The following is a 20,568-nucleotide window of genomic DNA, read 5'->3' as shown; positions in this document are numbered from 1 at the left end:
TTGGGAACAGAACCCCTACAGATAACAAGAGCCACCTGTAACTGCAAATCATCTCTTGATGGTTTAGCCAATTTTCTCTGAACCAAACCCCACCTTCTCGAAGAACGACTCTCTCATATGCAGGAAACTTGGTCTGAACTGGCTGGGCAGAAAGATCCTCTCTGCTTTTCCGGAGATTTCTCTTTGAGCTGCGCAGGCCTCGAAACCTCCAGAAATCTGCACGGTCCCCTCCTGCTGTCTTTGGAAGTGTGTACTGTACGCTAGCCAGTTGTTCAGCTCTGTGCGAAACACACAAAAAGAACGACAATCATCTCTGAAACTGAGAGGGGCTGTGTGTGTCCTCCCAACTAGCATTTCTATTTTTATTCCACCCATGCCCAAGAGATCTGGGACAGGCTTGCAATCAGATTGAAATTTTTCATATTTAAACAAGCATTTCGTTTAGTTATATAGAGATTTATCCTTGGATACTAAAATGCCTGAACTGAGAGATCTTGCAGCATTTCCCATAAGGCTTGAAGGTTTAAGGCCAAGGAGAATTTCCACAGCTGCCAAGAAAGCCAGAGTCTTAGTTGATGACAGACTATATACCTTCAGGAGGAAGGCCCAGGGAGATCTAGAGACTTCTTGGACTCATACAGAAAGAAGTGGACCTTGGTTGATCCTAAGCCTAGGACCTTATAGGTTAGTTTTACCACCTTAAAACTGCCCAGAGACACACAAGCAGCCAGTGCCCCCATAGAAGAAAGGCCTCCACCGAGAAGACAGTCCAGAGAGTTTTCCAAATTTGCAAGGGCTTTAAGTTCCAGTGATTTCATGCATGTCGTTAAGCACAGGGCAGGTTTACAAAAGGTTAACAACAGCAGACGGCATGCCTCCTGGGTGTTTCAAAATAATACCTGTTTTTGTTGGGTATAATGCCTCTTTCTACTTCTTTGTGATTCTTGCCGATCCGAATAGCCAACCAAGATCCAAGCTTCCCATTGTACAGTGTATCTACCACCCGAAACACCTCTCCTTTGTTGAAGCTAAGGCCGTAGGGAGACTCCTTCTCATATTCAAAATGAGTTCTAATATAGAAAGAGTCTCCTACGTCTGACTCAACGATGCGCCGATACACTGCAACAAGAATGCAACAAAACACATAATGAATGTTTCCTAAACTTTACACAAAGTACAGCCATTTTTAAAAAAAATATCTTTTAGTAAGCCACATTTCTCTATCTGTAGCTTTCATAATGTAAAACCTAACAATGCCACAAGACAAAATCTGTGTTTCGGTACTAGCAAGACAAAAGACAGCACTGCTAATGATCTTGTATTAGTACCAGCATATATGACTTTAACCATTAGAATAGGGGTCCCCAGATGATGCTGAACTATGTCCCACCATCCCCAATCACAATGGCTTTGGGCCACTATGGCTGGGGATAACTGGACCTGTAGTCCATCATCATCTCAAGACTCAAGGCTGGGGACCCCTTGCTTGAAAACAAATATCCTAAACAAGTCTGATTGCCACTCCAGTGCTGAGCACATTTGCTTGCAAAGTAACCCATTTCTTAGATGATCTGCAAGGTGTCACACAGGGTATATGAAGTCACAGTATTAAGAGCTGATGTTATCCATAAGCACTTCTAACATTGTTCAGAAGGCACCAGTTGTTCCGTAGAACTCCCAAATACAAGGAATGTGGACAGCTTTCTTTTGGTATTGCCTCTGTATGGACTAAGTGGACGAAGACCAAGAGTTTGCTTCAAAACTATCAAGTTGATTTGATACTGCTATCACTGTTAGCTTTGAATTAAATGACCTGGAGAAGGAATGCTCTGTCATCCATCCACTGCAAACTAGACTTTAAGGCAAGCTCTCTATCAGCACTCAAGGGACTCTGTCGCAACAATTCTTGTGGTTGCATTAAATAAGTTACTTACCATCTTTTTTCTTCTGTGCCAAAATGGTTACCTCTTCCCCTTTAGGAAGATCAAGTAAGAAGAGCACTGCTTCCTCTCTGATGATATTTGTGAAGTCTACATTATTTACCTGGCACAAAAGCAAGCATGGTTTAAATGTCATGACACATTTAACAGAAACCCAAGTCTGCAACTAAACATTTTCTATAGCTTTATTACTCAAGTTTTTATGGCACCTGTATGGCCCCCTTACAATCTGTTAACCTTGTAAAAGTTACTTTTATTTCAGTTTTTCAGATAGCAGTGAGCGAAGGCAAGTCACTCATGGGCATTAATTTAATCAATTTATTTGCATTAAATAAGTTACTTGTTTAAGTAACAAAATAAGTTCAGCTAGGAACTGAAAACCCAAGTTTTACAAGGTTCATGTTCAAACTTCTAGCTACTGGGCCACACTGGCTCTCTGAACAATAGCAATAGTATCAACAGTACTGAGTTCAGTATTGAGTGCTATTAGTGTTCCTTGCCAACTATGAACTGCACTGTTGATCAGACAGAGCAAACCAACATCCAGACTAAAGCTTGCTAATAGAAGAGTTTTCCTTCATGCAGTGCGGAAGGGGTGATTTTTTCCCACATGCCCCCTTCCCTCTGCAGCCCTCTGTGCCTCCTGAAAAGATGTCCTTGAGGACTGTGGGACCCTCAGGGACATATTTTCAGGAGCCAAAGACAGCTGCAAGGGGAAGGGGGGTGGGATTGGCAAAAGTATGCCCCTTCCCCTTTTATGGTGCAAAGTGTTATCCAGCACTCATCTGGATGTCAGCCACTATCTCCCAAGTGGAATGAAGCTCACAAGCAGGGCAAAATGGCCACAACTTCCTGAGGTTCCATTCAGTTTTCATGACTAGAAGCCACAATTCAGTGGATTTCCCTAATCCTTTTAAGAAGTCATCTAAACTGGTGGCCATCACTACATCTCATTCACTAATCTCAAAAATTGTGTTGCTAATGGCTGAAAGCCAGATCTATGGGTTAATGCAGGGGTTCTCGAGCTTGGCTCTCCACGATGTTGTTGGCCTTCAATGCCCATCATCAGCAGACACAATGGCCTTTAGCCACTGTACCTGGGGATGATGGGAGTTGTAGGCCAACAACCTCTAAGGACCCAAGGCTGGGAGCCCATATATTACTATACTCTTGTATGTTTCCATTAGTACAGATACTGATACAGTAGATTTTTTTTGCCAAGTGGGGAAAAAAAGAGGTCAAAAATATTCCTTACCCTGAGAATCTGATCTCCTTCTTCCAAGCCTTCTTTAGCAGCAGGGCTATCCTCTAGAACACCAGCTACGAATATTCCAACATCATTGCCACCTGCTAGCCGCAAGCCCACACTATCACCTTTTTTGAATTTTACGAGCTTCATGCTGGGCCTGCAAGATTGGGAGATGTTTTTAAGCCACACATATGCAGTGTTGACAACATTTCCCCCCATTTCCTTCTCCTTTAGTTTAACAGAGATGTCACGTTGAACATGGCAACACTCCCCAAAGATCATGACAGCTGCAGAGTTTTCCTGAATTGCAGCTAATCAGTTGTGGAGTTTAGATTGAGGGGCTTCACTCATCACACACTCTAGTATGCTGTGTGCCCGGTGGATCTCTCAGTGGTGAACATACGATCAACACCAGCACTAATCTGGTTCAAGACATTGGGCAGAGTAGAGACAAATTGGAGCAGCATGAAGAGAAGGTCCACTTGTAGTGACAATTACCTCCAGTATTTCCTGAAGGCACACTTCCTGATGGGTGAGCTATTCTCCATGGGTTTACCACAGGCCCTACAAGACCAGGGGCAGCAGTGAGTGTCTGGGAAGAGGTTTGGACATTGTGCTCCTGCTGCACTTCTCTTGGCCAAAGCACCACCAAGAGAGGAGGTACTGTTATCTGTTGTAAATAAACCTGGGGATAATTTGATTGGAAGGCTGGGTAAAAATCTTGCTAAATACAGGAAGACCTTGATATTTGCGGGGTTTCCATTCCCGGCTACAACCGCAGATATGGAAACGGTGAATATTGAGGCACTGGGGTTTATGGGATTGTGGGGGTTAGGTTCCCGATTGTCATGAAAATTTTCAAAAATTGCTGAAAATTGGCCAAATGGGGGGGGGGGGAGGAAAAATGTAGGGCGGGGGTAAGCTCTTTACCATGCTTTGCTGCTCCCCCAGAGTCGCATTCTGTGGAATGCCCCCAAATTGGCTGAAAATTGCCGGTTTTCCACTTTTCCTTTTTTAAAAAAGAGAGCCACTTTGAAGCTCCGAAACAAAAAATTGAGGTTGGAAAGGACCTCCACGGTCATTTCCGGCTACCCCCGACCCATGGATAATGAATCCATGGATATCGAAGCCCAACTGTAAATAAAGTCAATAAGCAAGTGTTCCATTACCGAAGCATTCCATCTTCATGTGTTGAGTTTGGTAAGGGGCCATCAGATGGACTCACGGGTAAATCCACATCTGGCTGTCCTGCCTGAGCGTAGACTGGCTTTGGTTCTGTACAGAATACACAAAAGGAGATTGTATAGAATATCCCATAGATTTAGAAACTGAGTATAGCCCTGTGTGCAGCTTTGCTCATTCTTGCAAAGAACTCATTCACATACAGTTTCACGAGCTGCAATATGATTAAATTATGCAAGAGTCTGCAGCCTTAGGTTACAGTATGTGTACGTTATCTTTTATGAAGAGTTATTTTTCTAAACATGAAGAAGCATTTGAGAACGAAAGACTCAACTGTAGTCTGAAATGGTACAATCCAGGGACGACTTTACCACATAATTTGGCTGAACATGTAAAGTTCTAAAATGTTCTAAACTAAAGTTCTACCCACACTTTAGTTTTACACACAGGATCAAAAGGTGACTACTTCCAGAATGCAAAAGATAATTATCTCTTACCACGCTTTTAAGCATATTCTGCTACTTTTACACTTTTCCAGATAATATATTATCTTTATTGTCGTCTGTAAGCGGCTTTGAATGTTTTTTGTACACAGAGGTAAGCAAATATGGGTACAGGCTCAGAGAATTTACATCCTTCCCAATGAAGGTAATTTAGTCTCAAAGTCTAGGCTTCATTGCAATCCAGGATTATCTGGGTATCCAAACAGTGTTAGCCTGTTTGTAATCAATCATGGTATAGGGACAGCTGACTGGGAGCTGAGAACAATGATCAATCTCACAAGTAACCTCCATAAATTCCTAGCCATATGAAATTCTGCCACACTGTGAGCAGATACTAGATAGACTCGATCAAGTCAAGTAAGAATGGAACCATGCAATGAGTGTCAAGACTGCACACATTTCAAAAATCCAACAGGTTTCCCCACCAAGGACCCGCTCTCAAACGTTAAGCTCTCCGCTGGTCTTTCACGTACATTCCTCTTAAGCACAAAAACAAGCACAGTAAGGTCTGTTGAATCTCTGCACGGACAAATATTAATGTATATGAAGCATCCTCGACTGCTCGAGTGCACACCTTACAGGTAAAAGCAAGTACAGTCACACTTACCAGGAAGTGGAGGAGTTTGTTTATTGTTCCTCTCCACGACAGATTCTTCCACAGATTTAGAAAGGGGGGGTTCCTCTGAGTTCTTCACTGGCGTGGAGACTGCTCCTGGCTTTGCTATTCGCTCATCATCTCTACTCCGGAGACTGAATTGGGAAACACACACAATTCTATCAAGGAAACCCAGAAGTTTCGGGAAAGAGTACCAGAGTGTTTCTGGCACACAGAAAAGAGCAGGCAACATGTTCTGCAGTTTTCACAGAAGGGGGGGGGGGAACCTGACAATGGTTGGTCAAGATTTCCAGGGTGTCTGGGAGGAGAGGAGAGCAGCAGTTACAAAAGCTGACCAACTTGGTTCCTTTTGCTGCGAAAGCTACAAGATTGAGAGAAGACTGTACCAAAGGCTCGAGGCCCTCTTAGGGGGCCTCCAAACTTGGTTCTGCAATGGACACTGAACAGTGCATGTTTAGCTATGTTCCTTCCTACAAATTCAAGGGTTTCAAGAGCTTGTTCTAACATTTACTCCAAATCACACAATTGAGATACCTTCCCTGCTTCATTCTGGTTCCCTGACCCCTTCCCTTATCACTTCCCCAAAACCACATGGAAAACATGAACAAATGTAGACATTTTAGAGCTACACACTCTTAAAGAATGGGGATCACCTCCCTAAAGAAAAAGAGACAAAAGTTAATGGAACCAAAGCTATCTCCCTAAAACTCACTGTTCAATATCCTTCCAGTGTGCTGTTATGGATAGTGCGAGCAACTAGGACTAGAGAGATCTAGGTTCAAATCCTCAATCAGTAATGAAGCTCAATGGGTGATTTGGGGCAGCCCTACCTCAGAAGGCTGTTGTGGGGACAAATGGGGGAGACTACATGTGCCACCCTGAGCTCCTTTAAAGAAGTGTGAATAAGGATGCTAAAGAAACCTATTACAGCTATTACTGTTAACCTATTACAGCTCCTCCCTCACGTACTGCTAATGGCTGACATCCAGACTAATGCTGTGAGTGCGCTAGGGGAGGGAGCAATTTTTGTTGATCTCGCTTTCCCTCTGCAGCCCTCTGTGCCTCCTATAAATATGTTCCTGAGGGTCATGTAACCCTTTGCAACATATTTTAAGGAGATACAGTGGGCTGCAGAGAGAAGGGGAGATCAATGAAAAACCACCCCTCTTCTGCAGTGTACTCAGCATAACTCTGGATGCCAAATAATTTATTTAGAATACATGCCCATATTTTAGTGACTAATTTTAGCGGTTATTTTATTTGCTGCTACACTGATCTAAATTTTTTTAGTGTTTGATTTTTATTGTTCTACATTTCCGTGTTTTTATTACACTGTCCAGTGCTTTATGAACTTGCCTAAGTTGAAAAGCAGAATATACATTCTGGAGACATATACAAGAATAAGAGCATCTGTACAATAAAGCAAAGTAGAGGAAGGCTTGTTTCAACTCTCACGCAACCATTTCTACGTCAACCAGCAGCACTCTCAAGAGCCAGGGCCTGCTGATGAAAAGACCCGCTTCCGGACGCTAGATGGCACAAGCGCCTCAACATTTGCACGGCACCCCACGAGGCCACTGTCGTGCATAATATATGTGAGGAATTATGACTCCGGTGTTGCCTGGCAAACACAACAGCTTTGTAAAAAGCAAATTAACCTCAAGAGGAATAGATCTGCACTGGAAGCTGCCGAGCAATGAATGGAGGAGGAGACTCATTCAGACAACAAGCACCAGACGACACTTTGTTTTGTTAAGAGAACACAAATATCATGTGGCAATGTGAAGGAAGAGTGCTTCACACAGCAAGAGCTGATTATTTCTAACACAAACAACATCTTTGAGAAGTGTGTGCTTAAGGGCAGGACGACCCATTCTATGCAATGTGAACATTACAGCCAAGAGCACAGAATTCTCTCCACCCCTTTGTAGGTGAAAGGGTAGCTAAAACATATCCCATGTCCCATCACTATGCTAAGTTTCTCCCTGCTCTCACCCTGTACCACTGACAGGAGTGGAAAGACCAAAGTACCTTGTGGCAGGAGTTCTCAAACCTGGGTCCCCAGACGTGGTTGGATTACAACAGCCATCATTCCCCATCACCACGGCCTTTGGTCATTCCTTGGGTGGCCAGATCTAGTCTACCAACCCCTACTTTATGGTGAGGCCATTCTTTTGTGCTTGGATGCATTACTTGTATCCCAGGTGAAAGTGTCCTGACTGCTGGCCTTAAGGTACGCAACTAAGTTATTTCTTTAGATATTGAAGCACAAAGTAGTGCTTTTGGAAACAGTATCCTACCCTCCCAAAGCTGCCTCTGCTTTTTTTCTGCAGCCTCATAATTATTTGACAACATCCTTTCTATGGAGAGGATGACATTTCAAAGTCATGACTTAACAGGCCACTCACTTCTAGACCAGCCTGTCAGTATCACAGAAGTCCCTTCGACTGTAAGCGCATTATAAGTCCACCAGTGAGTAAGACACACAGATAGCCACAGTTATAGTTATGTATTTCACTTCTGCTCAACAACAACACCAGAGCCCCCTCCCCAAGCTTCTGAGATGGCATCAGATGCTGAATTTAGCCGTGTGATGCTTCCTAAGTAGCTGGTTTAGATATTGGCCAGTTTACATGCAATGGCCTCTCATGTGCTCCCTCACTTAAAACTCCCTCCCTTAACTTGATTGTTCGCACAAACCATCGTTTGCTGCCAATTCTGAACTGGGCAAAACAATGGTGTGCTCAGACCATCACTTGCCTGCAAGCTAGAACTGGAAGCCCACTTCAAACTGTAGTTTTTTCCCATTTTGGTTCACAGTAAGCTGGCACAAAGAAGGAAAGTCGAAGGCGGGACTCCGAGTGTGCAGGGGGAGTGGGGAACCCAAGTCTCAGGCAACAATGTTCAAACCCTTGTTGGTCGTTGCCTGTGACCCGAGCCATCGGCATTACTATTATGGCCCTACATGGAATCAACTCCCGGTTTGATATCGCAGCTAGTTCACAAACTGTGGCGAAGAATCAGATGGAATTTGCCGTATACGGATGCAACAACGAAACCCAGCTTTGTTTTAAAGTGGGAACAGAAGTTCCAAACTCCTTCTCTTCGGGTATGAAGGAAAGGAGGGGAAGCAAAGGAGCTGAAGGCTTACACATGGTTTAGTGTGACCTCTGACTCTACACCCAAAAGCCTGACAGTATTTTCCTGTAATACTTCAGGTATTGCATAAGCTTACCAGGTGGCTTTTTTGCTTTTTGTGCCCTAGTTGCTCAGGACTTCAGCCGAAATACTACAAAATGAATTGGCTGAATTCAATAAGGTGTAGGTAGCGTGCATTTCTGTTTGCAAATGCCACCAGAATATTCCTGCAGCTATCCCTAAAAGCAACAGAAAAGGAACCAGGAATATATCCAAGACTAAAACAAAAAGTGAAGACAAAAACCTTGAGCGAAGCAAAGCAAACTAAGGGCAGAGTTTTAAGATGCACATGAAAATGGCAACACCTGTCCCCACCCCAATTTTTGAACTTTCTAGTAAGCATTCAGGTTTCACCATTTCAGATACAGGAAATATCTTGACCCTGTCATTGTTTCTAGGTGACAGCATGTTGTTAAAATTTACAGCTGCGCTTCCCATGAGTCATCAAAGGTGTTATTTCGCTGTGTATGTGTTCTGGCAGGATTGCTTTTACTTCTAACATCTGTGCTGTGTCAGGAAGGGTGTTTCTTTTCTTTTCTTTTCTTTTTTTAAAGGATGCTTAACACTGCAGCATTTTAAAATAACCTTCAGTCACAAAAAGTGAAGTCAGCTTCATGTCTGTTTCATCAGTGGCAGCCTATTTCTCAACCAATTTCCTTTCTGCCAATCAAACACATACATACACACTCCCACTGCACAACACACCGCTTTATCTGTGCACACAGCCAACGAGGACATAAAAATCTGAATGACATTTGAGTCCTGTCCACAAGAATCCTTCCCGCAGCATTCATAATACGTTAAATCTGTGTGAAGCTTCACAGATGACTGTTTGCAGCTAGTGGTCAGCAGCAGGAGATGCCATTTTATTGGGAGAATAGGCTTCCTCAAGACGGTTTTGCTACAGAGAGGAAGGAAGCACTTCATCAGAGAAGAGGACAAGAACTGCCTTGCTGAGACAGAACAAGACCGATCTAGCCTAGGAGACACCCAGATTATGCTCCCTAATAAAGCATTTCCAATGGCCACCCTGTTCTACCTCAGGCAACTATCTGGTTGTTCTAGAGGTTCCCAAACTTGGGTCTTCAGGTGTAGGGAAGTGATGCCACAATGGCCTTTATGGCTGGGGATGATGGGCTTTGTAGTCCAAGAACACCTGGGGGCCCAAGTTTCAGAACTCCTGGAATACTTAGATTCTGAACAGAGATATTCCAATTAGCTGTCATACGCAATAGCAGTTGATTGACTCAGCCTATTGTCTAATCTCCTTTTTAAAGCCATGTCACACTAGAGGACATCACCACATTTTATGAATGAATTCCAGATGTTAGCTACGCATTATTTGAAGTATTTATCTGTATTGCACCTATTGCCAACCAACTGCACCAGTTTAACATATTGGGGGAAGCTTCACCTGTTGAATTTCTGCCTGCAGCGCCACCCAGACATTTAAAAATATTAATTTCGATTCATAGAACAGGCAGCAACGCAAATATTAAAGAACTAGGCAAATACAGTGTTTGTGCACCCCTGGATGATAAGAAGTTTCACTGCTGTGCTGTGGCAGATCGGAACACTAACTTATATAATACAAACAGCACTCCTTCAAGAAAATAAGGCCAATATTTCTGAAAACCTTTGTCTTTCCCCGATGCTATGAGAGAACTAAACAGGGGAAACGAAAACATCAAAGCCTCACCACCACTACCACCACCACCAGTTCAGCCTCAGCCTTGAAAATAGAATTTTTTTTTCCTTTTAGGTAGCCCAATCCCATTGAATAACCCATATTTGCCAAATACCTTGCCATGCTCCGGCTAATACATACCCTCCCAAGATCTTACACAATCTAGGCAACCCTCAGCCTGTGTCAGGAGACTCTTCCTCCAACCCTGTTACAGAGGTTGCATAAAGAACACCAGGGAAAAGCCAACGATTGCACCAGCAAAAAGTACAAAATTCTGTGTCAGTGGTTTGGTTCTGCCAGACTCTCTCCATGACAGGAAAAGTGTGGTAAGCCAAGTTCCCCTGTGGTCTGCCCTCAAACTCCAGCCTCAGTCACTTCACCCTCATTCGCAAATCGCAAGACTGAATTAACACTTTACAATGTCAACCATTTTTTATCTTGTTTATGCTGCACTGTAATCAAAAGAGCTTCTTAATGACCAACATTTCAAAATTAAAATTTCAGAAAGAGTGTCGCTTCTTCTCAGACTTGTACCAACAACTACAGCTTAATCCAAGGATGGCCAGCTGGCAGTCCATGAGCCAAACTTAACGGCAAAGCAATTTTATTTGGACCACTGGGGCTCTCAGCAAGTGTTAAAGCAAATTAAAAACCTGCGGGGAAACCTTGTAATGAACTGTAATCCTCCTTCCCACCTACTCACTTAGTTTTTAAAAAAGTGTGGCAAGTTTAAACTATTACTTGTGGAACACAGGAAAAGGCAACAATGCAAATATATTTGCACATTTTCACTCATAAGGAAAAGGATTCAAGTGTAAAATCCATCTTGCAACTTGAACTGTGGCAGCTGGATGTTGTATGTAGTGTATCAGCTACGGCCGATCACACAACCATGCTCTGGAACCATGAAGCCCTCCTGCTAACTGGCAGCAACATTTATTATAGGGCTTGATCATTCAACAAGGAGGTCCGTTGGTATGTCACTATATAACTGCAGCCCTGGAAACACAACATGGCATATCCCACCCCCACCCACCACCACAACATAGCAGGATTTAAACTCCCAAAAGCACAATTTTATTTTGGCTCGACAGAGGTAAGAAAATGTCACAACATGGTGTCAGAAAGTGCTCTTTAAACTCACACCAGATTTCCACAGGGCAAGTTTAGCTGATGAGTGAACTGAGGCTTCTAATACAGCAGGACAGACCAGACTGGATTGTTTGCCTATCTCTGCAATGGTTTGGGGGGGGTGGAAATCACTGGACCAATTCTAGTGCCTCCATTTGACTAACAGCCCACAAACTAGTCTGGTTTCTCTCTTAAGGCACCCTTATTTATAAAGGAATATTGAAACTGGTGGACAACATTAGGTACATCATTTCTAGATACAGTATAATGGCAGAATATAATACATGCTTTAAACGCAAGAGAATTAAGGTACTCCAGAATTTCAGCAGCATGCAACATAGTCCCACAGCATGCAAACCACCTTAACAAGCATTGTGTTATCCGATTCTGCACACAACTGGGAAAACATTGTGCACAGATTTTAACAAACTACTCTTAGTGGGGCTAAAAAGGGTATCCTGGCACTATAATGTATATAACTGTGATCAGTTACCAAAGCTAAAAGGAAGTTGCAAGAGCTTAGAGCTTCTTACAACCAACAGAGTTCTCTCTCTCTCAAGTGAAGTCAGACATTTGCAAGCAGGGGTGGATCCGGGCAGGGAGTGGGGTACAAGGGTGCAGTTGCATCCCCTGGGGATTAATGTTGAGTCTTTTGGAAATCAGCAGTAGCAGAGAGTAAAAAAGGGGTTAACTTTTCTTCCAGACCTATTGGTTCTCCTGGAGTCTTGTGAATTTGTATGTAACTGCAATGCTGAGGAAGCTGGCTGTTGGGCTCCCTCCAAAGAGGAAAGTCAAACTTTTTGCAAAAACAAACCCTTTTTGGTTTGTGTGTGATTTGTTCCCCTTGGTCAAGCTACTGTGTTGCGGGCGCTCTCTCTCCCCCCAGACCCACCCCCATGAGCCGTGTATGCCAAAACTGTTCTAGTGCAAATTTGTAAGAAAAACCCTCCCCATCCCAACAGTATACCTCATTGTGAGGAAATTAGTCAGTGTAAAAGTATTAAAAGCTTTGGGGGGGAAATGGGGCAGGGGATGCTCTGAGAAAATGGATCTGTTTTTGTTTTTGAAGTTACACTGCATATAGGTCTAATCTGGTCTGTGTGTGGATTTCTTTCTCTCCCCCCGAACCCCACTTATTAAAAATATTTATATGCTGCTTTTCAGCAACAGAGTTCTCAGAATGGCGTAAATAGCAAAATATGATAAAATGGTTCTCTTAACATGTTTCCCCTTTTAAACATTACTATTTTATTTTATTTTGCTTTGTACTTACAACATGCTCCCTCACCAAAAGTCTATTTTTGTACACTTGCTTCAAAATAAGGCTTTGCAAATTGGTTCACAAGAAACTCATTTTCAAAACTTTCTTGCACATGAAATGATTGGTTGTCTTTAAATGCTGCAAATTTGGGGTAACTCCATATATGATTCTGCTGTCCTATTTGAAATCAAAATGCTGCAAATTTGGGGTAACTCCATATATGATTCTGCTGTCCTATTTGAAATCAAAATGCTGGTTTTTCTTTCTGTAGTGTATAAACACACACTATACATTGTATATATACTGTAGCTATTTGCTTCTGAATTTACATGCTTAGGACTGGAGAGAATATGGCTACAAATCTAATACACACACACACACCCTATTCTTCCTCCAAAGAGGTCAGGGTAGTGTACATGTTCTTCCTCCCCACTTTTATCCTCACAACAATCCTGTGGGGCAGCTTTGGAGGGGAAAACTGTCTCAGCTGAAGTCCCACAGTGAGTTTCATGACTGAACGGGGAACGCAAATCCCCCAATCCTAGTCTTAACACCCTAATCACTACACCACACTGGTTCTCAACTGTGTGTGTATTGATTGCAGGAGAAATCTGATGCAGGAGGAAAAGATTCATTTTCAGAATGAAGCAAACTAGTGGGGAGGAGAGTGTTGGATATCCTTAAGAGAGCATGAAAGGGTTTAATTATCAAAATGTGGGGAAGCTGTGGGCCCAAGCCCTGGATCTTTACAGTACCTAGCCACACCTCTGTTAAGGGAGAGAGGAAGAGTGGTAGGATTGTCCATGCAAAATCTGGTATTGGCAAGTACGTTTGGAATTTCTTGCAAAAAATACAAAAAATCCCCCCAAGCAACCAATCTTTCCCTGAGTGAATTTTAGTGTTAAACAAAACAAAAAACAAAAAGTAGTGCATTCAGCTAATTTCAGGGCGGGGGGGGGGATGAGAGAAAGAGCAGAGAGGAGGAGGAAGACAGAGGTGGGCACAAGGCTCTGTGTGGCTCCCCAGAGGTGCATCAGAATCTAATCTGGCCCACCACCAGATTTGACCTTGAAACCCCCTGGCATAGTGCATTTGCGAGAGAGAAAATCCAAGACCCAATATTTTTATATGGGGGTGGGGGGAATCTCTTACCGGGGGCGGGAGAATTCCTGTTGCACCCCCTGTAATTTCCTGCTGGATCTGCCCCTGCTTGCAAGGCATACTTGACACAAGCAAAGTCTTCTGGCAGAGACATAGAAAGAAGAGCAAGCACCTAGGATCACAACAGGGTCAGGAGGGGGGAAGCAAACATACTCTGAAGCAAAACTACAGAAAGAGAAACCAGCACACACTACAGAATCTCAGAAATGCTGCAGCTGAGAACTCCTCCCTTCCAGACTCAAGAGGACTAGGGCCATGGTCAGACTTTCACTTCTAAATCCTGTAAGAGAGAGGGGAGAGCCAGCCTTGAGCCATGCCAGAAATTCATGTCTGCCCAGAACTGAGGCTTCACCCGCACCAACTGGAGCAAACCACAGACAAAGAGAAGAGAGCGGGCTAGCATGGCTTCGGCCCACGCCATCGGCTAACATGCCTCTCCACTGGTTCAGGGCTGCATCATGCAACTACTTAACTAGGGTGTCATGCATCCGCTAGGGCATACACCCCAAGCAAGTCTACTATTGCGGTAACAAGTCGATGTAAAAGAGTACAAGGCTACCATCACCTGCCATTGCTGGGCTGCTGTGGAGAATGTCTGGAATGGTCTGAAGGCTCTGACCTCTGGTCAGGAGATCGTGAACGACTGCGGCGGGGCCTGTCATGGGATCGGTTGGAATGATCGGATGCCAACGACTGAATTTCTGAAATGTCTGTTAAATAAAAGTTGTTTTTTTCATGAGATGATTATAATTAAAATGATGGCATGACCTGCCCCAAATGGATCTAGGCTTTTGCAGAACTTACGATGAAGAGCACTGGGGAGCGACACTTAATGGTTCCAACAAGATCTGCTCCGATTAGAACCAACTATTGTGCATACTGGGGAGCCTCAGAGGCATTAAGGAGTAAATGCCAATGACCACGTTTTGTATCAGTCCAAAATCCACCCCTCTTCCCTTCCCAATCACCCACACCTAGCCTTGCTACAGTAAAACGTCCAAACTTCAGGGTACTGAGGAACAACTATACATTTCTACCTCAAGAGAGAGTGAGAGAGAGAGAAAAAGAGAAAGAAGATCTATACTCACCATCTCTTTCTGAAGCATTGGCCGAGTGAATGCTATCAGAAAGATCTGGGACATTCAGCAACGTTGCTCGTTCATCTCTTTGAACCACCATTTTCAACTTGCCCTTTGACCTCTCTATTAGGGTCTTGGCATCTGTCAAGGACATATTTTCTGTGACTGTGCCATTTATCTGCAACAGAACAAAAGGGAAGCTGATAGGAACTGAACGGGAAATTAAACGTTTCACCTAAAAGGCAACTTTGAAGAGCAAGAAAGGGGAAAGGCCGCTTGTTTTTTCCAAGAGTTCTGGAGCATTAATTCTATTAACAACATTTCAACCGATACTGCACAAATATTCAAGCTGGTCTTCTTTAAAACCGTAGGAAGCTACAAAAGATGAGTAATTCCACACCACAAATTAAGCTGAGGCAGGTGCTGCAAAATGATCAGTAAAAACTTTTAAAAAAAACTTTAATAAAGAGCGGAATACAGGAATTTATTTTCCAGAATTAATGATCCCAATTTGATCAACTACCTGTTTTGCTTATTCCTCTTTTTCAGTGCCAAACCCACTTATCACAGGCTCAAGTTGACTTGACTAATGTATTAACAAATTAAAACAAAAAATGGCTTTAAAAGTCAGAATTTAGCCTATGATTTATCACTGCCCTAAATCATGGAAATTGGGGGTATTAAAGGCAGCCTTGTAAATAACTTGTAGGCAGCATTTACTACCTCCAGGTCTTGCTGTGCTACTTCTAAATGCTTCTTCCAACCTTGGTAAGGCAAGACAGCCTCACCAGCAACCAGAAAAAAGCAAGAATACGGAGAGAGCACAGAGTTACATGGCTTCCTCACAGATGCATAGCACAAGGGTCTCTCTGGAAGTTCCTTCCGGCTTTAAAGTTCTGAGGAGAGGAAGACTGTGGTGGTTGTGTTAGGTAGTGCAGTTTGTGGACCTGACCCAAGCCAATAGCCACGGGGTGAAATACATGGAAACATCATTGCAGTCCTGGTTTTGTAGTCTTTGACATTTGCAAGTCAACATGGAGGAGTGGGAGAGGCCACCTCAGTGCATGAATTACAACAACAAGTTTAAGAGTTGCGTTGGTGCACTGCTCCGAATTGTGAGCCAGGGACTACTATCTGCCACCAAAGTGACTTTGCTCACCAGACTTGTCAAAAGGATTTTTGCTCTAGCAGAGAGCTAGGATTGCCACATCCCTGTCGCACTTGCCCAAGACTCAGCAAACAGTCCCAGCAGCACACCCATGGATTCACGTGCCTGTAGGGTCAGAAAGGACTCCCCCCTGAGCAAGAACTGCAGTCCTTACTAGCATGATTTAGCAGACGCCGACATTTTGCTATTAAAAAAGGAGCTTACATTTATCCTCCTCTTAATCTTCCCTTTTCAGTGAACCAAGGGGAAGAAACAGGGCGGGGCACTTCAAGATAACCAAGTCACTGAGGGACAAGTTGCTTCAATGCAGGGAACCCTCTCTTCCACTGAGAGAGAGAGCACAAGCAACAGGCAGGCAGGCAAACAAACATTTACTGTACCTTCAGTACAACATCACCTTCCTGAATATTGCCATCTCTTGCTGCCAGACTATCTTGAGAGATTTCTTTCACAAATATGTGGCTGGCCAGGCGCAAACCATATTCTGTGTCAAACAAACAAAAAATGCGTACAAGATTTAAGTTGTAAGAAGGAGCACAGGAACACCACCACCCCGCCTTCCCTGTTTCCACAAATGTCACCGTCCTCTACTCCAGCAGTTCCCAGGTGAGGTGCTGGAGGACACGCTCGTGCACCTTGAGAAGCTAAAGCGTGCCTTGAAAAAACAAAGCCAGCCTCTTGGGGGGGGCAGGGCCCTGCAGGCAGATGCAGAGCAATCCCAGAAGAATCACGGTTGTCCAGAAACCACAGTTCCACCCCTGAACCCTGATTAACTGGGCAAAGGGGAGAACAGGAGGCTGGGAGGAATGATGACACGTATAGCAAGAATAGCACAGGCGATTCTGCACTTGCAAGGGGGATGCCTGACAGATGTATTCGTGAGAAGCTCCTGAACAGAGTTGTACTGAAGATTTTACTGAAATTGTAATATCCAGCCAGAAGGCAGGGATATCACACTGTTACCTAACAATGAAATACTCCGTCCTGAATGGCTCTGGATCTCAAATTTGCATAATTAGTGCAGCACTTTCTCTAACTGGTATGCAAATGCTGCTGCGAGATTGATTCCCAGTCATTAACCAACAGACTGCAGTCATCTGTATAATTGAGGAATGGCGATATAGCAAGATCGTTTTGCAAATTCATTCTCGGAGGAACAGCAATCAGAATAACCAAACCGTTTTCCAGCAATACAGCAAGTTAAATTAGCATCAGACTTCTTTCAGGTAAGCAAAAAACTCCAAGCTTGCATTAAAAAGTTCAGCCGGTAAAAGAGAAAATGTGAATTAGAGGGCAAAGCTGTTTCCATGGCCGCCTCCTTTCCTAGAAAGTTCTACTCAGCACAAGCAGTTGCTAGGTTGATTCCCAAGACAGAGACCTTTCGAAATTTTGGTGGCTATATTTTATTAGCCCAGGGTAACAAACCTTCAGTTTGCATAACTATCTGCCTGAAGGGCTCTGCACAGCCTGAACACTTGCCACCTTAACTGATCAAGGCAAGGTCCAAAGTTAAAGTAGGCTTAGTGTTGGAGTGCTGCAAGGAGAGCTGCTTACCCACAATTTCCAGTATCTTCCCACAAAACTCTATACAGAAGATAGAGCCCAAAGGAACCTCCCTATAGGGAATGGAGGAGGAAGTAACTCCCAACACGTGACACTCTACTAACCAAGTTCCAGCCTCAGTTAGGAGAGCTGTGCACATACATTCAACCAATGGCCAACCAACGCCTTCTGTGTGCTTGATCAAGTGTAAACAGGCATGGAGCCAGCCCCGCCCGGCAGCCTCTCTGACGATGCCCCATGCGCGTGACGTCATACACATGGGGCATGCCTGAGACCCACCCACAAGTGAACACTTGCCCATCCTTTTCAGGCAGCGTTTGCTGCCTGAAAGCATCTATTCCCCTTTCTCTTCTTCAGAGAGGAACACGCTGCCTGAAATGACAGGGAAGGGCGTGCTTGGGCTCTTCAGCGCTCAAGGCAACACCCCCTTTGCGTGACGTCACATGCATGGGTGTGGCCCCGAGGAAGTCCTTTCCTGTCATTTCAGGCAGCGCTTGCTGCCTGAAAGCATCTAATTCTCCCTCTCTGGAGGAAGAGAAAGGCGAATAGATGCTTACAGGCAGCAAAAGCTGCCTGAAAAGGATGGGCAAGTGCTTGCTCAGGGCTCTTAGTAGCCTGGGCGTGGGTGGGGTTTGTTTGGGGCTCTTCCGGAGCCCGAGCCACGCCCCCATGGGGGCTTCAGCGGCCCCTACCATTGGCGGCCTGGGTTCTTTGAAACCGTCCGCCCAACCGTGGCTATGCCTCTGAGTGTAAGGATGGCACAGGGAGCTCTGCAAGTGGAATGTAAGATGTGACAAAGTCCTCCAGCCCTGTGTGATGGCACACATTCGTCCTTAATCCCAACCAGACTCCATTTATATACCACGTGATTCCACTGATGCACTACCATCAAAAGGAGTGTTTCAAGTTGTGGTTTAGTACAGAGCAGGGGAGGGCAGACACACATACACACACCCCACTGGTGGGCTGTATCCAACAAGGACTCGCCCCTCCAGAGGAATCTGGGAGCAGGCCCTCCCAGCACACCCTTCTTCCTGCTGTCATGCACATGGTAAATTGCTGAAGTCAGGAGCTCCTGCAGCTATCTGAGCTTATGTCCCAACTGTGGGAGATCAAACTTTTTTAAACCTCCCCAATGCAAACCCCACGGGAAGGGGCTGATGGAGGAAATGCCCAAGCTCAAGAGGGTTTGCTTACAAGGCTTCCTTGAAGACAATCTGAAGGGCAAGGAATGGCCTGCAAAGGTTAGCATTAGGGCAGCCATTTTCACAGCATCCAATGGTCAAAGGTAGGAGTGTGCACGGAACCGCCAAACTGCGGTCCGGCACTGAGGTGGGGGGTGGCTTTAAGAGTGGGTGGAGGGTTTACTTACCCCTCCTGCCTCTTTCCCGTTCTGGTATCCTGCCACCCCAATTACTACTAAACTTACGGCGCCAGAAAGGGAAAGAGGCGGGAGGGCTAAGTAAACCCTCCACCCACTCTTAAAGCCTCCCACCCATCCGAACCGGACCGCCCAGGTCTGGACCGTTCTGGAGGCCTTTAGAATGGCCTCCGGACCGGTCCGGGCCCATCCCTAGTCAATGGCACCAGTTCCCATGAAGGGTACTCCCATGTTAGAAAAGGCTGGCTGCAAGTATAGTAGTAAGTACATCCCAAGGAAGTGTGGGGACAAAATGACCTGTTCTTTAAATTTTTATTTTAAGGACTACTCAATCTTTCCTCTAACGTTTTAAAAAGCGTTAGTACTGTCCATTTAAAAAAAAAAAAAAGGTAGGGGGGAGGTGGACCCTTTCATTATGCTCTCCAGTAGAATCCAGCTTTGTATGATTGCAACATACCTTCATTCTTCCTGGATTTCACCAGTGTGACTTTAGTGGGTTTTGCAGGCTGACTGGAAGCCACCGATCTCCTATCTGATCTCGGCGATAGACTCCTCTCCCTGCTTGCACTTCGGTCCCTCACCCAACTCTTCTCGTGCCTTCTGCTCGCACTGGCAGCACCGCGGGAACTTCTTGGCTCATTCATCTCCTCATCACAACTGTCCTCATCATTTTCAGACACTGGGTCTGGATCTGTCCGAGTTACAGGGATCTGAATTTTTTTCATCCTTCGGATGGTCTGCAACAGGCAATATCGGTCCTTTAGCTTCTGGTGCAATGCATGCTATCAGCCTTGTAGATCTACGCCACATCGCAGACATACCAATTATGCTATGCTCAGCAGCAGCTTGTCCTAATGAGCTGGGGTGGGGCGCCAAAGGGGGCACGGCTAGCTCTGCTTCCTCTCGGAAATGTGTGCTGCTCTCTCTCCTGCCACATCTCGTCCCAGCACCAATGAGAGCCGTGCTGCCTGCAGGCTGGCCATTTGCAAGGAGAGCTGCCGAGTTAACCAGGCAGGTCTACCTGATGAATGGCCAGTGTAGCGCCCGGGGAGGCGGAGGGGAGAGGAGCAAATGGAGCTCCGGGAAGCAGAGATGGCTGTGCTTCCTCTGGCACGTCCCTGGATATGCTTCAGAATGCACAGCTTTGCCCACATTAGCAGTTTCTGTCTAGCTTACTACTATGTAGATTTCCCACTTTTCTGGCAATAGTTGAATGTTAAATGCTTTTGTTACTGATAGCATCCAGGAGGAAAGTGGGTCTTATTTATTCCATTATTTTAAACCTCCCTGCCCCAAGTTCACTCAAGGTGGCTTAGAAACTATTACAAACATTGCAGGAATTAAAACAGTGAAAATGCAAACAGAAAGCAGTCTATGTTGCAGTATATGTGTGTGTGTGTGTGAGAAAGAGAGACAGGGAGAGGGAGAGGCAGAGAGCACACTACATTA

General features: G+C 44.7%; 1 protein-coding gene across 24 annotated transcripts in view; it reads right to left on the bottom strand.

Moving 5' to 3' along the window:
- TJP1 (tight junction protein 1) overlaps positions 1-20,568 on the bottom strand; it is a 344,987-nt gene that overhangs the window by 31,111 nt on the left and 293,308 nt on the right. For all 24 annotated transcript variants that reach the window (XM_053271916.1, XM_053271915.1, XM_053271911.1 and 21 more), the window contains 10 exons: positions 19,577-19,856; positions 16,556-16,659; positions 15,017-15,185; positions 14,494-14,638; positions 5,482-5,624; positions 4,359-4,464; positions 3,196-3,346; positions 1,935-2,043; positions 900-1,119; positions 94-278 (listed from right to left, as the gene is read on the bottom strand). In XM_053271916.1, coding sequence (XP_053127891.1) covers positions 94-278; positions 900-1,119; positions 1,935-2,043; positions 3,196-3,346; positions 4,359-4,464; positions 5,482-5,624; positions 14,494-14,638; positions 15,017-15,185; positions 16,556-16,659; positions 19,577-19,856 — 1,612 coding nt within the window. The remainder of the gene's footprint in view (positions 1-93; positions 279-899; positions 1,120-1,934; positions 2,044-3,195; positions 3,347-4,358; positions 4,465-5,481; positions 5,625-14,493; positions 14,639-15,016; positions 15,186-16,555; positions 16,660-19,576; positions 19,857-20,568) is intronic.

The sequence above is a fragment of the Hemicordylus capensis genome, chromosome 10 (genome assembly GCF_027244095.1).
Source record: "Hemicordylus capensis ecotype Gifberg chromosome 10, rHemCap1.1.pri, whole genome shotgun sequence".
Taxonomy (NCBI): Eukaryota; Metazoa; Chordata; class Lepidosauria; order Squamata; family Cordylidae; genus Hemicordylus; species Hemicordylus capensis.
Note: the sequence above shows the minus strand (reverse complement) of the source record. Positions and strands in the feature narration are given on the sequence as shown.